This window comes from Chroicocephalus ridibundus, chromosome 1 (assembly GCF_963924245.1).
Source record: "Chroicocephalus ridibundus chromosome 1, bChrRid1.1, whole genome shotgun sequence".
Taxonomy (NCBI): Eukaryota; Metazoa; Chordata; class Aves; order Charadriiformes; family Laridae; genus Chroicocephalus; species Chroicocephalus ridibundus.
In genome coordinates this window covers 182,763,714-182,781,531 of record NC_086284.1, presented here as the reverse complement: position 1 = coordinate 182,781,531, position 17,818 = coordinate 182,763,714, and the positions used below count along the sequence as shown (strand labels likewise).

General features: G+C 40.6%; 2 protein-coding genes across 2 annotated transcripts; both read right to left on the bottom strand.

The window, feature by feature from the left end:
- Positions 1 to 2,746: 2,746 nt before the first annotated feature.
- LLPH (LLP homolog, long-term synaptic facilitation factor) lies at positions 2,747 to 8,172 on the bottom strand. The gene is made up of 3 exons (XM_063323021.1): positions 8,023 to 8,172; positions 7,626 to 7,809; positions 2,747 to 3,683 (listed from the first exon to the last, which is right to left on the bottom strand). Exons 2-3 carry the CDS (start codon positions 7,804 to 7,806, stop codon positions 3,520 to 3,522), a joined length of 345 nt encoding a protein of 114 aa, XP_063179091.1. The 5' UTR covers positions 7,807 to 7,809; positions 8,023 to 8,172; the 3' UTR covers positions 2,747 to 3,519.
- A 552-nt stretch (positions 8,173 to 8,724) lies between these two features.
- On the bottom strand, positions 8,725 to 16,601 carry TMBIM4 (transmembrane BAX inhibitor motif containing 4). Its single transcript, XM_063323020.1, has 7 exons — positions 16,443 to 16,601; positions 14,677 to 14,785; positions 13,305 to 13,410; positions 11,772 to 11,805; positions 10,723 to 10,840; positions 10,182 to 10,227; positions 8,725 to 9,600 (listed from the first exon to the last, which is right to left on the bottom strand). Exons 1-7 carry the CDS (start codon positions 16,540 to 16,542, stop codon positions 9,394 to 9,396), a joined length of 720 nt encoding a protein of 239 aa, XP_063179090.1. The 5' UTR covers positions 16,543 to 16,601; the 3' UTR covers positions 8,725 to 9,393.
- Positions 16,602 to 17,818: the final 1,217 nt, after the last annotated feature.

Sequence of the window (17,818 nt, the reverse complement as noted above, 5' to 3'; positions counted from 1 at the left end):
TTTCAGTTTATCTCAGCTAGATTCGTTCCCCAACCCACCTGACTACACAATGCAGAAAAGGTGTCCCAGAGCAGGAATGAGTTACCAGAAAAGCCCAGGAACTGCACCACCACCGGTTATTTTAGGCATCTGAAATAACTCACTTTAAAACCAAGTCCTGCATACTGCATCAAAAAGGGCAGATGCTGTCTTCTTCTCAGGAAAGTGCCGACAATCTGAAGGACACTTAGCAATTTGCTAATGAAGACTGTATACTGTATACACACACTTCATACACATAAACATTTCAATAAAATGACAGTATTTCATTCTTTTGATTCTGGCATTTATGCTTGTAGTTCAAAACTGCCTGCACTATTTCCCCTACCTTTCGTAGGTCCACAAAATACAGCTACCACAGCACATAGTTACAGCGGTAGGAAGTTTCAACAATGCAGTTTCAGAATAGCACAGTTACATACCCAAAAAATCCCCACCTCTGCCAATGCCATGTCAGTTATAAAATTTTGGACTTCCATCAGTTTGTTTAATCAACTGCAAACTTTTCTCCCCCAATCACAACTTTAAAAAAATTTTTAGATAAAAGATCAATAAACTATGATATAATCAGAATATTCTTTAGAGGCAGATAGCTTACTTCTTAGGAAATCCCTTTAGGGGCTTTTAAAACATGTATTTCAGCCAAAACCTAGTATGTTTAAATTCGCCTTCTCTTGTAGAGAAGCAAGAATGATTTTTTTTTCACCAACTGATCAAACAGAACGTGGTTCAGATTCAGCAATGTAAGTCGAATATTCAATGATGACTAAAAAGGTGGTATTCACATTCAAAAACAGCTGCTCAAAGCAGATCTAAAGCAAATTCCAAATACAAAATTACAATATCCATATACAGGATATACTGAAATCCTAGAAGGGAAAGTTTCTCTGCTGCGTTCACCACCAAACCTCTGAGGTTACATCCGTGCTGCACATTTAGCCAGGTTCCTGCTCTCCATCTATGAGCGAACCTTCAGCCTGGATTACAGATCCCACCCAGACAGGCTTTCAAAACCCTTCCTGGCCCGGAGAGAGCGCTGCCTCACCCCAGTGAACTGCGATGTTGTACACACAATTTGGTACTGGGCTAAGAGCTGCCTTCCAGTAAAGGCTGGGGTTTATTCCTTTCTTATCCTCTGTTTCAGCTCAAAAATCAAACAGGATGTCTTAAAATACCAGTAGTTTAAGTGAACCTGTTTGACTTTATCCTGGACACCATGAAGGAAATACCTCACACAGCCAGTATTGTTTCAGCTGGTAGGAAGCAACTGCTAAATAAAAGATCAGTGCAGCGTCTGCTGTCTCTCATTCAAGATTCAAATCCCCAATCTGGTCACAAAAGCAGTAGACTAATAAATTTGTGCAACAAAGCTCAGGGCTAGGTCATAAAAGTAGAAATAAGGCAAAGTACGCAGTTGCGCAGATCACTTTCTCTTACAGGAGCAGAGGCAGCACTGAACAACTCCAGAGAGAGGAGAGGGTAAGGCAAGTGAGCGGTGGCGGCCTTGATTAAGATGAGACACAAGAGCATGGCTGCACACCTAATGAAGGAAAATAATCTGGCTCTGAAGCCATACACTTAAATGGGAGTCCTCCACCAGCTTGATTATCTCCCCTCAGGAAAAGCAGTCTGCTTTCCCACCAGCAGCCTGAGCGTAACCTGATGTACAAACAAGCATGTCAGAAATATCACTCTGTTTACTCTACAGAAAAACACTAAATTGTTAATACTTAAACCCAAGAAGCTCTCCTCAACTCCTGAAAGCACACATTAACCAAAACGCAGCCTACATCATTAAAATAGTAAAGAAATACAAAGTGACTGTTCAATCCATTCCATTTCTGGATGAACATAATTATGAACATTTCCTCCGTATTAATCAATTTTAAAGTAATACTAACCTAAATGCTAACATCCTTGATAGTGAAATCTAGACCCACTATCTAATAAAAAAAATTAATTGAAAGCAGCATATCTTTTAGTGGGGGTATTATCAACTTAATGGAAATATTTCTAAAGTACAAAGTTATTAATAGCATACAATTTGTTAAACTTTGATCTATACATCTTATTAAGTCTCATTAACTGTCAATGTATGTGAAAACAGAAGATGCGTTGGTCTTTCCTCCAACACCTTTGTAGTTCTTCACCTGAGCAACAGAATACTTTTACCTTAACAATAATAGAAACCCCACTGTAGTTTTCCAGAAAAACTGAATTTTCTATCAGGCTGAGGTCTTCTTAGCTGATTTTAGCATAGCATAAGCTAGCGTAATTACTTTTAAAAGAATAAATCCCATTTCCTATGCCCAAGTTATCACAACAGACACATATTAATTTGTGGGCACATGACAGAACGTGTATCCCATCTTACATGAAGCTGGACAAAGGTTATGCTCTGTATCGATGAATGGTACTTCAGCAGGCAACATACTGCAGGACTGGTACTGTAATTATTTCCATCCTTGAAATGAGAGACATTTTAAAAACACAAGCTTTCAGGGCAACTAATTCTTGCATCTGTCATCACATGTTATTGCCGAGTAATATGCAACCAACTGTAGCTAATCACATATAAATGGCATCTGTTACGCAATCATGCAATATTTTATCCTATGCCCACATTGTAAAGCATGATAGACGAATACCATTTTAAGAGGAATAAAAGGCTACTGAAAATATATACGGAAAAGTAAATTTTCATTTACTTTACAAAAACTTGGAAAGGCTTTAAATAAAACTCATTTTATTTCCAATCTGTGCAGTTGCATTCTCTCATATTAATACTAAAAGAATCAGTTTTACTTTCAGTTATTTAGTTTCTACAATATTTCAGTTGCAGACAGCAGTGAAATACTTCTTTATTCCAACAGCTTTCTCTTTGGGAATTAAAGTCAGACTGAGACTTTGACTTTTTACTTACAGAAGTTTCATGAAGCGTTGGTGCTGATTTCAGTGTATCATCTCTTTTAAGTCACATGTTAAAGGCTCGGTTTTGGTTAATTACCAGATGTTAAAAGCAACACAAATTGGCACAACAGAAGTAATTTTACAAAATAATTTAAAGGATATGGTGAGTTTACAGAATCCTTTGTTTAGATTTACTAAAAGACAAGTTACACTGACGAAGACCACAGTACAAAAACTATTTATAGCTTCTCTATTTTTAGGATTTCCTTTAGCATTTTCAGCATTCACAATATAAAAGATGAAGACCCTTGCCCCTTAAGAAAACAGATAACCACAGACACTTAGTCTATTCAAAGGCACTCAGCCTGCTTTTTGTATTTTTTTTTTTTTTTTTAAGTTTGGCAGAAACCAAGTTGATATTGCTTTCATCATTTGCTGGCATAAGACTCTCTTCAAAAATTCCTGCAACACAACAGATTATACTCGATGGTCAAGCACAAAAATATCATGTACTTATTTGGGATATTTATTTTGTGGGTAAAATATTCATGATTTTACAAAACTCCGATTCTACCAGGCTAGGCCTTTGGCCAATTTTGATTTTTTTTTCCCTTTAATACGTTGTGCCTTAAGCTTCTTTTTCTGCCTGGAATTCATCCATATTGGGTACTGTCCATGCTGGTCTAGAAGAGTTTTTTTGTTTCGTTTATTATCTATGTCCATTTTGCCGTCATCTGAAAAAGAAAGGTATTTACAGTGAGTAAAATACATGAATCAGCTTCATAGAAGCTATTTTGTTACTAGATTCCCCAAAATGATAACAATATTCCTACACACAACACTATTTGTAGTAGAGAGCTGAAGGCTTTATACGCTGAAAGCCCTTTCCAAACCAACACAACTGCAACCCACGAACTTCAACAACTGATAGTAAATATGCAGAATTTTCCCTAAAGGCCCATGTCTGGGCAAAACACCTTATTCTTTAGTCTGCCATCTGTTCCAATACTGTGTCTAAAAACATTGTGTGTGGTCTCCATCAAAAGCTGCAACCATACAGGAAGCCATAGGCTTACTGAAACATATGCACAATTAAATACTTTTTATGATGTAATGTTTAAGATCTGTTCTAAAAAATTAAATTGAGTGGAACATGAAGACAGGTAAAGAGAAGAACAGAGAGAAAAGCTGATGGTGAGACACTGATTCTACATTTGCCTCGAGAAGAGAGCATGAGGCCAAGTTTAATATATTTAGAGACAAAAACAGAGGATTAATCTCCAGGATGAGGAAGACTGTCTGTGACACGGCCACTCTCAAGAACGGCCTCCCCAGCTAGCTAACACCACATGAACGTCATGTCTTGGTAAGACAAGAAAGCTACAAGAAGAACACCTTGTTAAGTACAGATTTGAACTGTACTCTACTATGTAATTTCAGTCTTGTTTCCAAACCATCCATGTGCAACTCCAAAAGCTTTATCACGAGTTTTTACACAGAGGAAAAAAGACTTTTTTACGTTGTGCCTGTCCATTGTTGGGAGACAAAGTTCACGAGGAAAAGGCTAAAGTGCTGTTTCAATAGTTGAAGCATGCTGACAGTCTACAGGGATCTGCAACACAAATATGTGCTTCGGGAGCCCTAAAGTTGGGATATGAATACTTGCAGTCAGCAGAGAATCCACACAGGGACCTACTGCCTGCTGGCTGATCAAGCATGCGACAGGCAGCAAAAAAAAGTCCCAGCTCCAGAACCCTCCTGAGACATCAGAGAAACACAACATGAAGCCACCTGAACAGCGTCGTTTTCCAGATGTCATAGAAGGAGAGATGGCCTCTAACTGCACAACACGAAAAAAAGACCCAACACCCCAAGAAAACCTACTCTAAACACATAAGCATCTTCTCTGATTCCCGTCGTATCACATGATTGAGATTAATCTGTTACACCAATTTTGACTAAAAAAACCACATCCACAATAAATGTCAGCTGCAACATTAACTAATGAAGAAATACTTCTGGAGAAAAAATACTAGTCGTTCACACAGCACAACGTTTTCATCATACTTTGCAATCTCAAGGATGCTACAGGAATCAGTAACAGGAAGAAAGCTACTGAACAGAAGTGGCCCAAGGACACGAAGAAAACCTATCAAAGGAGTTAAAAGACAAAGAGAAAAGGACTAAGAATAAAAATCTATAAAAAGTAGATTATCAAAGCAGACTGAATGGATATGATTGTCTTGAAAAATATGTGCCCGTGCCCGCAAACAAAGTTTTAAAAACAGCTACGAAACCATTTTTGACCAAAGGCTAACCAGACCTTCCATTCTTTTTTCTAACAACAAAAACTGAAAAAAAAAATATTATTGCACAGTGTGCTGCGAAAAATACTTTCAAGTAACACAGGAAAACGTCCCTAATATACACCTATATACTTTCTTAGGCTGGAAAATTATTCGCCTATCTATGGAAAGTGAATATTCTGGATGAAGCTTTCATCTACTTCAGTCCTTATAACATTTGGTGATGTGAACTCTCTTGTGTCCATCAACAGTGCTGAAAAGTCCTCTCAAAGAAGACACCATTATTTTCACAAAACTTGTAGTTGTTTTGTGAAAAAAAAAAAAAATATATATATATATATGATTCTACCCCTCTACTCTGCTCTTATGATACCCCACCTGGAGTACTGTATCCAGCTTTGGAGTCCTCAGCACAAGGACATGGACTTGTTGGAAAAAGTCAAGAGGAGAGTCATGAAGGTGATCAGACGGCTGGAGCACCTCTTCTATGAAGACAGGCTGAGGGACCTGGGGTTGTTCAGCCTGGAGAAGGCTCCAACAAGACCTTACAGCAGCCTTCCAGTAGCTCAAGGGGGCCTACAGGAGAGATGGGGAGGGACTCTTTATAAGGGATTGTAGCAATAGGATGAGGGGTAACAGTTTTAAACTGAAAGAGGGGAGATTTAGATTAGATATTAGGAAGAAATTCTTTACAGATGGTGAGGGTGGTGAGACACTGGATCAGGTTACCCTGTGGATGCCTCATCCCTGGAGGTGTTCAAGGCCAGGCTGGATGGGACTTCAAGCAACCTGGTCTAGTGGGAGGTGTCCCTGCTGGTGGCAGGGAGGCTGGAACTACATGATCTTTAAGGTCCCTTCCAACCCAAACCGTTCTATGATTCGACGACTCTTAGGTATTTCTGAGGCTGCAATCTCTCTACAAAGGCCAAGTGAAATTGGCCACTTGTAGAAAAATTGAGAGCAGACCTGGAAAGGGGTGCAGGAATGACACATAGCCAGGCATCTGCTTCAGAAACTAGGTTTAAGACAACAATGTTTCATCCAGCTTCAACATCAGAAGGCTTACAATGTTCCAAAATACTTTGGAAATTCAATTCTAATAATCCCGTAAAGAACAACTTTTACATCTCGTTTATGGGACAAATCAGAACTATGGGTAAAACTACATATTTTACTTCAACCTACCCTTAATTGGGCAAGTATTTTTAGACAGCATTCTATTTCCATTTTCAATAAAATTTACAGGCTCTGCTATTCAACCTCATACTTCTCTGTCTTTCCTAATTTCTGAAACACTAACAAAACTGGCTGTGTGACTGACAGTGATTACTAGCATTACTCTACATCCCCACCGTGGTGTCTCAAGAGACTTCTGCACACCACATAAAAAGCTCACATCAGCAATATCATAACAGCTTAAGTGGCATACACTGGAGAAGCAAAAAGGACTACGATTTAGTTTGGACTGCAGTTTTGGAAAGAGAAGGTGTCTTTCTGACTCCTGTCCAGTACATAGCTATTCCAAACCTTTGTTTCCACTTCCTGGGTTACTTCCTTTACATCCTATTCAAGGAATAGTGAGGAAGATGGCATTATCTGTAGACACCGAATACCTCCCACACCATGTGCAATGCAGCATTAATTAGCATACAAAAACAGGCCCTAAAACCCCTACAATACATTTAATACCCAGATAGTACATTTAAAAAGGAAAAAAAAATAATCACTCTATTCTTGATAAAATCTCTAAAAAATTACCTTAGATTTAGGTCCAACTTTTATGTTTAATGCCCTCCTTAAACTAGGAGGGAAATTATACCCTACCTCCAGTTTAACAGCAAATATAATGCTGTGATTGGAACAACCGCTAAGTGATGTGCCCTCGCTCACCTGATATCTTCACAGAGAAATGTCTCTCCCTAAAACACTACAGACTTTAAACCAAATGTCAATAAGCTTGTTCCACAAGTGACCGGATGCAATACAGAAAGTAAAGTTGTGAGATCTCCAGATTCAATGTTTTAATAGCACCTTTTGGCTTTAAAAGATAAAAGATTTGGTTTTCCGACTCACTGTTCTCAATCTGTAATCATCCTAAGTCTTATCACGATAGTGAAAGCCACACGAAACGTAATACACACATGGCGGGACTTCCCTGCACTTGGGTGTTTGCAACGTAAGAACAGGTACAACGTAAAACACGCTAGAAACGTGACCGGAGCGGGGGGGCGGGAAGAAAAGACAGCCGGGCACTAAAAAGGCAGGTCATGGGCAACCCGGGTCGGTGCCCCCCCAGGGGCTGGTCCGGTGATGCCGGCAGGGCCCTCCCCTCCCAGTCACTCCAGCGCCGCCCGCCGCAGCCCCACTCACCCCCCTGCTCGAGGACTGTCTTGGGGGTCACCACGGTGGCCACCTCCTTGACCTCCTCCATAACGACATCCCCGCTGGTGCCCAGGATTTTTTTCAGCCTCTCCAGCTCCTTGGGCGCGTTCTTCTTCCTCTTCTCCGCCCGCATCTTCCTCCTCCATTTGCTCCTCAGGCTCTTCGCCATGGCCTGAGAGAGAGGGAAGAGGGAAACAGTGAGGGCGAAGCGAGCGGAGGGCAGAGGAGCCGTTAAAGGCGGCGCGGGGGCCATCACCGCGGCTGCCGCTGCCCTCCCCCCCCCCCCCCCCCCCCGGTCCCCAACGGCCCCCAACGGTCCCCAACGGTCCCCAACGGCCGGGCAGCGCGCGGACACGCGGCTGCCCCCCTCCCCCGCCCCACTCACCCCGGCCGCGCACGAGGCCCGCCGTCCACCCTAGCGCTGGGCCGCGCTCCCTCCCCGCGCACGCGCAGGGCGGGGCTGCGTGACGCGCCAGGCCCCGCCCGCCCCGAGGCGGCTGCGACCGTAACTGTCCGAGCGGGCGCGGAGCCGCCGCTCCGGCTCCCGGCCTCCGGCGGGAGGAAAGCGAGCCCCGGGGAGTCCCTCCGCCTTCCTACCCCGTGCTTGTGCCACGGACCAGCCCCAGGCACCGAGCTGCCTGCTGGGGGTGTGAAATAAGGTGTAGAAGGGGAGGGAATAAAATAAGCAAAACATGTATGTCATCACAAGCTTCGCCACAAGGAAGAAAAAGTGAAGTTTTATTTCTTGCTACTTCCACGCATTTCTTAATGAAACCCGACAACAAGAGAAAAATCGTCACACCTGCTCAAAAGCATCAGCAGCCTCGGCCAAGCTCCCGCATGGAAAGCGGGTGTTGTCACTGCTTGCAGTGGGACGCGGGACGTTTCCCCACGTACGGCGTCGCCTTTTTGCTAATCTCTGGCTGGCACAGGGCAGGTGGGCAGTAAAAACATGACATAAACGCTGCACACCAAGGAAGAAAGCCTGCCCACATGTTTTTTACCCTGCCTGCCCTTCCAGTATTTCAACAGCCTCGTAAGCAGCCCCTGTCCCCAGTGTCCTCCAGACGTGGCTGCAAGAACAGACTACAGTTTCCCCAATTTTTATTGACATATAATTAACCTTAAATATACACAAGCTGATAAAATGCCAGAATCTATCACCAAATGATTTTTCAGAACACTGAAAGACAAGCAATAAATAATACTTAAAGGAAGAACATTCCCTTTAACGCCCTCCCAGCTTGTGTAATAATCTGAGAACCCTTAACGAGAACAGAGTATCTCTGTTAGAGACAGCATTCCATTTTACCAAATAAAAACTAGGAACAATTTCAGCTTAGTAAAACATTGCACAATGATAAACTCAGGCTACCCTTACGCGGTACACACGCTTAACAATCCCAAAGGAAACCATTCCAGCGGCTGCAGAAGAGCAGAGGGAGGCTCACCCCGGAGCAATCAGAAGTTGGCAAACATTTTAATCGTGAATTATGTCAAGTGCAAATTAAGTGATTAAAAGAGTGACTGAAATAATGACAGCATGTTAACTACATAAAATATATATTCTAGAGAAGAACTTTAGCTACATAAAAAGCCTTCTTTTTGTTTCCTAAGGAGGGATCAATATTCATGGAATGAAAAAGTGATGAAGATTCAGTCTCTAGAAGACAGAACTATACAGGCTGTAGATCATCCAAACGCTATTTAGGTACTTAACTTTATATACGCTATAGTCAAATCACACCACTTTTGACTATTTTTTATTAAATGCTTCCAGTAAACGCAGGAGGTGTAAGAACAGATTGATGATGTCCAAGTAGAGATTGATTGCAGCCAGTATGTACTCTTCAGGGGATAATTTGTGCATCAGCAAATGAGTGTCATAAATAATAAATCCACAGAACACAAGAGCTCCAGCAGCAGCACACACCAACTCTATTGTCTCACTGTAGAAAAACAGCTGGAGGCAAATGAAACATGAAAAAAAATATTCGTCAATTTCATTTTCTTTTCAATATTAAAATCCCTGCATAACGATATGCCACACTTAAACTAAGGATACACACTGTCTTTTTACTGTTATGTACACACAGATACAGTATTACAATGACATTTCAATGTTCTTATTTCACAGTCCTCAGACACACAATCTCTTTACATTAATACAAGTACCTCCGCTTAAGAGAGAGGAAGCTCTGGTCTCCAGAATATTAACAGCAGAAAAATTAGAAAAAAACCTCCACAATTAAAGCCTAGATCTCCTTACCATTCTCTCAATCAAGTAGTGGATCTTGATTGATAAATTTTGTCAATCAACGCAAATACGACTTTTACATTCAGAAGAACAGCATCCAACAAAAATCTGAATTGGAAATGATTGATTAAAAAATCACCAGCATATCTACAACACTAATGGACCTGGTTGGGAATTTTCTTTCATTAAGCTATATTGGACTGTCCAAAACCTTTTTATTACACTAGAAGTTAGTAAAAGGTTTATATTAAAGAATACTTTTTAACCGTGAACACAAGGTATCTTACCCTCAAGAAACCCGAGAAGATGAGAATCCACAAACAGGCAAAGAGCCTGAAAAAAAAAATATTAAACTGTGACCAACAGTATCTTTTATTTTAAATTTTACTTAAAATCTCTTCCTTTCCTATAAAACCTCTTCACAATATATTTGGTAAGTAAATGTCCACAACTCTTAGATGCCAACTGTTCACTGGTATCAGCAGTAAAACTCGGTTTTCTAAATCTGTCAAAAGTTACGTCATAACTTTACTTTTTTAAAAATATCTGAAGCAGCTGCCTTCTGTCTCAGTGAAAAATCCCGGTAAACTAGTTTTCTAGTGTAATACTATGGTTTTAAGAATCATAATCACAGGAAAGAATTTATTACCAAGAAAGCAGAACCACATAAAAATTAATAATTCAAGATAAATAACACCCTCAGCACTCCCTTGAAGCAGGTTCTATTGACCTGTATTCATTATCATAACTGCAAAGCTTGCTTTAAAAAAGGAAAAACTAGCTTAACAAAAAAACCCAAACAAACAATTCATCAATATGACAACATACCCTGCTCCAAATTTGCTGAAGTCTCTCTTTGACTGCAAGGTATATGCGGTCAGTCCAAGAAATACAGCAGTAGTAAGAATAAAGGCTTGCAAGACGATGGACACCTCGTAGAAACTCACTATAAACAGAAGTAGTAAATTGTCAGTTAAAGAACACTATGCTATGGATTTGCTAAGTTATCTTTTGAGGAAACAGAAGTTTAGACTTTCACAGACAGGAAAAAAAATAATCTTAACTGTGAACAAAAAAAAGTAAATTATGCCTGTACTTGTCTTCGCACTTCAAAATCATGATCATAGGACTCAGGGACCCTTGCACTATCTAACTTTGACAGTTAAGGGTATAACTGTAGCTTCTTAAATGGAGATAACAGATCTTCCCTACTCATAATAAAAACTTAAAAAAAAAAAAAGAAGAATTTTTAAGCCTAGATATGTGACATCTTAAGGAAAAAGCTATCTAAATTTTTGAGGATACTGAAACAAGAAAAAAAATTAATCACAATACAATCAGTCCTCTCATAAAGGTTCATAGAAGTTTTGATTAGGGGGTAAGAAGGGAAAGATAAGAGAAATGAGGGGACCATTTTTATTCCCTCCTTAATCTTTCCCCAATAAACCATAATGAAGAAGTTTCAACATATGCTGGAAGCTATAGTGCAAGGTGATGCCATGACTTTTCCGAACACCGCCCCATCTCAACCCTGACAACAAAGTACAGAACTCTCCAAACTCAAAGTAATTCCCTCGGAGGAAACTGAGAGGGACGATAAGGTTATTTCATTTGCAGATCAGCTCTGCTGAGAGCTGCCACATAGGAAAGAACATTGCTAGATGTACTGAAAGAACTGATGTCACAACTCCTTTCTCACCAGGTTTATACTGTTTCAGTTCTGGATCAGAATCCACTTTTCTCCCTTGCTTTCCTGTTTTTTGCTAAACTCATATCACTGTTATTAAAATTTTCAAACACAATTTTTTAATCGCTTTAGTCACATCTAGCCAACATAACAGATTCCTTTTCCAATTTCTTTAAAACAGACAATCTACCTGTAATGGCAACTGTCAGTGCTTCCAGCAGGGTCTACAAAAAGCAAAAAAATAAATTATAAGGACAAATAAATCCATACAAAACACTTACACAGAGATTTCACATGCAACAAGCCTCATTCTGCTACATAATCCCAGCATGAGTTACATTAACTCTCTTGTTAAGTCTTTGTATAAAAAGAACATGTTTCATTTTCAACAAGAAAATGGCAGTCATACTGTCTTACTGTGCTGGAAGTTGGTGTGTTATATAAAAATAACACATTATAAACTGAAAGTAAGTGAGAGAGAGCCCCCATAGAAAAATGCCATTCACGTTTTCTACTCAAAGCACACAGCGTTCTTATCACACTTCTTACAACTATTCAAGTTTCTCTGAGTTGCTACTAGAAATGAACTGCTTTCATCTTTTTGCATACTTATCAGTATTTGAAATACTTTCACCCAACACTTTTAGTATGTCATTAGATAGCTAAGCGTCTGCATCAATTTCCTTTTCCCGCTTGTCCTTGTTTTGAAACAGCTAACTAAAAATCACATTGATGCCTGGGCTGAAGGCTAGACTGGGCCCTGAGTTTTTCTAAAAGGTAATTTCAAATTAAGTTTCATTACAATAAAAGATGAGAGAAGTACCTACGGCATGAACCAAGAGGTCAGAAATAACTGAACAATGTAATACTTAAACTGTCATACCACAAACTCCCACACCAAATTGGCATTTGGCCAAACTATTACATCACACCTTGTTACAGCTGCACTTGTTGAAAGTTTTTAAACATTTCACTCTCCTGCAAGAGTTACGAAGTCAGGAAGCATATAACTGCATTATACAATTTAAACAGTCTATTTACTCACATAGCAAAGCTGTCTTCCCATTGTATCACAAATGCGATTTAGGCAACTCCTAAAGCATCAAATTCCAATGGTGCTACTGTGACTACTTTTCAGAAGACTGCTCTCCTACATAATCCAAAATATCCAAGAGCAACAATTCGCCCCTATCTACAAATTTGCAACACCAGGCAGGAGACTGAAATTTAAGGACAGCTCTGACTGACCCGCCTATGTTGGAAACATGCTCAGAATTTAGCATAAAAAAGAAAACAATTAATGAAATAAATACATTTGGGTCTCTGCTGGAAGTTGTCCATTAAACAAATAAGGTAACAGAAATGTCTCCTTCTTTCCTACTGAGCAGTTTCATAGAAAAATTATGGACATCAACAGAACAATGAGAGCAGATACATACATATATTTATACACACACAAACGACAAAAAAAATTTGCACAACCTAATTCCAAGTTCTAACACTTTTCCTAAAAAGATGCTGGAAATAACCTGAAGTAGAGGCTATTTAGGAATAACCTGTGGATAGAACCTCCAAAAATAACTCAGAACTTCGTTAAGTATATAAGGTATCTTTCAATGAATACAAGAAAACCAAATTAGCCACTGCTAGTTTGCTTCAAGGAGTTCATCACAATGAAAGATATTCTAGGGATTATTAAAACTGAATTTATAGAAATACTTACAAATCCAAAAAGCAGGTATAAATTAACAGGATGCTGGTGTCTGTACAGAGTCAGTGCCACGATTACAGCCAAAGATCCAAACCCAGATATCAAAAGCAAGGCAGGCCTGTAAAGTTCCATACAAAAAAAAGTAATCAAAATTAAAATAAAATATCTGGAAGACTAAAAAACAGCTTATATAAAACCAAGTTTTTAAGTGATCACCTAGATAAAGATACTGCTCCGTATATTCGAAGTAAATGTAAAGCAAATTTTATAATAAAACTGCTCTAAAAGCACAGATAATCAGTTAAAAACAATACAGTCACAAAGACAATTTTTTCATACTGAAACTAAAGATTGCTCAGGAATCCATTACCTGGAGATGAACCCATACGAAGAGGAAAACCCATCTAAACTAACAGTATTAAAGTATATGTAATATTTTGCCTATTAAGAACTTCACATTCAGGGAACTGTATTTTCAGAAGCACCTGAATGCAACAAACGTGGGCAATAACTGTACCAAGGAAAACCAGTACTGATTAGTCAGTATTGCTATAATTAAATCATTTAAGCAGCCCTCCAAGTAAAAACCAGACCAAAATCAAACACAACACCACAACAGTTCTAAGAGAGCAGGACAATTTTAAATTGTCAGATTTAAGTATAAAACTGTCATTTTATACTGTATACACTATAGCTTATACAGAAACTTTCATGCTTTGATGCTCCTTTTGTACTAGGGCTATGAAGTGAAAGTAAAAGCAAAATCTGCAAGCGCACTTGGGTGAAACCAGAAACTGGACTCAGTGCCCTCCTGCTTTCCCCAGTTCTTTTCCCCAGCCTGTTCACCACTTTGGTTTTTAAGACTTGTTTTTTTCTCATGGAAATCTGAGAGGCAAAAAGAAGCAAGCCCACAGAAATTTTACCAGACTAGTTTTCAGGGGAAAAAAAAAAAAAAAAAAAAAAAAAAAGAGAAGATGAGGGAACGAGAGGAGTAAGATATGATGCAGCTTTTTGGAACAGCTACCTGTAAACAGCAGCATTCCAAACAGATTCTAAAAGCACATACTTAGACCATAAAACAAGAAATGTCAATAACTGAGATGTTCTGCAACTGATGTATAAGTTTTGATAGCTTAAATATTAAAATAAGCACTACTGATAAAGTATTGATTAAAATAAACTTTAATGATAATAATAAAAAGAAATCTTAATAATAAACCAAAGAGAAGAAAAGTTATTTCTTAATCAGGTTACAAAATTTCTGTTACAGAATCAAAACACAGGGTATAAAAATTATTAGGAATACTGAAGTGCTCCAGAGCAAAATAGTACATAAACTATACTTAACACACAATAAACAGCGCCATTTCGTTTTAGTATTTACCTTTCATGAACAAATGCCTGTACTCCAGTAGAGTACAGAAAAATTGCAGATGTGACTGTGGTCAAAAGAACCTGAACGGAAAGAATGCTGTAGACTTTCCGTAGAAAAGCTAGAATAAGAAAAATAAAAATGAAATGACTTTTTCACATTACAAAGTTCAACAGTACATCAGATACAAGTTTTCTATTTGATATGGAACCATTAGAAACTCTTTATTCAGTGAAAAAGCACTAAGTGCTTAGACATCATTATTTAAACAACAACGACAAAAGAAATTAAAAAAAATTGCAAGGAATTTACTTCAGACTATTTTAAAAGCTACATACACCTAATCTCACTAAGAAATTACTAACGGTATACCTTCTCCATCATGTTACTGGTATATAATGGACCTAAGTGAAGAAAGATTAACTTGTCAGTTCTGTGGAAGACAGAAACAGCCATAAAAGTTAAAAAAGGAAAAACGTTTACTGTAATATGTATTTGATTGACCTTCTGCCATGTTAAATATCATTTATCATAATTTGTGACTTGCATTGTACTGAATTAGTATCTACAGATACAGACTGCTAGACAAAATTTTTTAAATCCCAGAATTAAGCTAAAAGGCTTCATAATTCTAGAATTATGAAGAGTGGAGAGTGGTTCAGGATGTACAGATATATCATACAGATATTCTCCATTCTGAATGGAAGGAGACCAAGTCCATTAGGCAAAATGCTTTGAAAGGAAGAATAAACTTACAGGGAGAATCAATTCAATCTTTAATAGCACAGCCTAAACAAGTTTAAGACTACATACTATAAGAAGCTGAATTACCTGCTTACAGCAGCCAAAGTGTGCTGTAACCCACGAGGGACTGGGGCCTACTTTGCTGTAATAAACTGAACAAACATAGAAGTAGCCTGCTCGGTAGCATCGCCTCCGCCCCACATTATTAAATGCATTCCAATTTTGCTAACGGCAATACCTCTTCCATATTTCTCACAGCATCCTTTAGTTTCCAAACATGATAAAACTGTATTTTTATGGGAAGAGGTCTCCTGTTTACCAGAAATATCTGATAAACACACAGCTGTTTTTATTCCACAATATATCCAATATTTCAGCAAGAATTACTGATTAGACACCTACAAGAGCATTCAATACATTTGAGACCGGCACGTTAACAGTAAAGAAATATTTCGTGGCCACTAATATGACTTTATAGCATATATAGCACTTTATAGCATCAAACGCTTAAGTGGAAGACACAATATTTTAACACCTCACAGAAGAAATTCAAATCCCTCAGTCTCCTGGTTAAACCACTGCGATTATGGGCACCAATTTTAGCTGTTATACATATTACGTATCATGTTTGCGCTTCAAAATGCATCACTCTGGGGAAAATCAAGTCTGGATCTATATGGGTTGAATCCCTCTGATAAAAAGACTTGCCCCCTATACACGAAAACGATAAAATCCAGTTTTTCGCCGGCAACTGATCCTTCACTCACCCTCAACGCTCAACCTGGACAAAGTAACGCCCTGGCTCCCCACTCACGGCCTTTACCCAGAAAGTTAAAATATTGCGCAGAAACTGAATTCAGCTAAACGCCACAGGCGATGGGGTAAACAGAGAGGAACCGGTTGGGAGCACTGGCGTACGGCACCCCCTCTGCCCGTCCAGCAAGGGGAGGCAGCAGAGGCCTCTCCCGGGGGGGCCCGAGAGGGAGACACGGGGAAAGGTGTGTGCGGCGGCCTTACTCATCCCCAGTCCCTACCCATGCGGATGTGAACGCTGGCCGAGGCCACGTTGGTGCCATAGTTGAAGTCATCTTCGATGGAGCTCCGCGGGTAGAGCTGCTGCTGCGCCGCCGCCATCGCCGCCTCCCCCAGCAACGGCGACAACCGCCCGGCTTCCGGGAAAGACAGTCGCGCTCCGCACCGCCGAGCAGGGCCCTGCGTCGAGCGGCCGAGCTCGTCGATGGCGGCTGCCCGCCCGCCCAGGGGGGCGCTGTGGCGGCGGCCGTGCCATGGCGATGGCGGCGGCGGCGGTGGGGGCTCAGCGCGGCACCGGGCACAGCGGGCCGCAACCTGCCGGACCGGACCCGCCCGGCCTCCCCGCCTGCCCCTGCAGGGTGGGCAGAGTCTGCAGCGGAGGGGAGGCCGGGCTGAGGAGAGCGATGGCGGCCGCGGGTGGCGGTGCTAAAGGCTGCGGCCTAGTGGCTGCGGCGGGTGGATGGGGGTGCCCGAGTGGGGAGCGCCCACAGGGGCAAGAGCCTTCAGCTCTTACATGCGGGATTTGCGTGAGTGCAGTAGGAGTGGGGTTCCTGTGAAGATCCAACCCAAACCGATCCTGTGATCCTTCAGCTTTACTGACATTTCCCACCCAGGCCTGCCCTTTGCTGCCATGAGTTGCGATGGCTTGAGGAAGCCTTATGTTTGTGTTTATCTTAAACACTGTTTCCTCTGTCTATTTTAGGTCTGAAAGGTCTGGAGAGGAAGTTTCAGTGACTGAAAAATCTGCTCTTTCGTTGGTTTTCCACCTTTGATTCAACCTCCAGCTGCTGTGCGGAAAGAGTTCTCCCGCACGCTGGGGCTATGTGTACGAGCATATAGCTGCGTTTAGCAATAACTGATAAGGGAAGGTGGAACACCTCTGCTATGAGAACAGGCTGAGAGAGCTGGGGTTGAGAGGGCTCTGAGGAGACCTTATTGCAGCCTTTCAGTACTTAAAGGGGGCCTACAGGAAAGATGGGGACAAACTTTTTAGTAGGGCCTGTTGTGACAGGACAAGGGGTAATGGCTTTAAACTAAAAGAGAGTCAATTTAGACTAGATATAAGGAAGAAATTGTTTACAATGAGGATGGTGAAACACTGGAACAGGTTGCCCAGAGAGGTGGTAGATGCCCCGTCCCTGGAAACAGTCAAGGTCAGGTTGGATGGGGCTCTGAGCAACTTGATCTAGTTGAAGATGTCCCTGCTCATTGCAGGGGAGGTTGGACTAGATGACCTTTAAAGGTCCCTTCCAACCCAAACTATTCAGTGATAAAAAAGGCTTTGGGCGTTAGTGCTCGCTACCTGTGTGTATCCCACTGGAGAGAAGTTTCAGTTCTATAAACCTTTAATGCAAAGTAGAATTTTATTCAGGCTTTT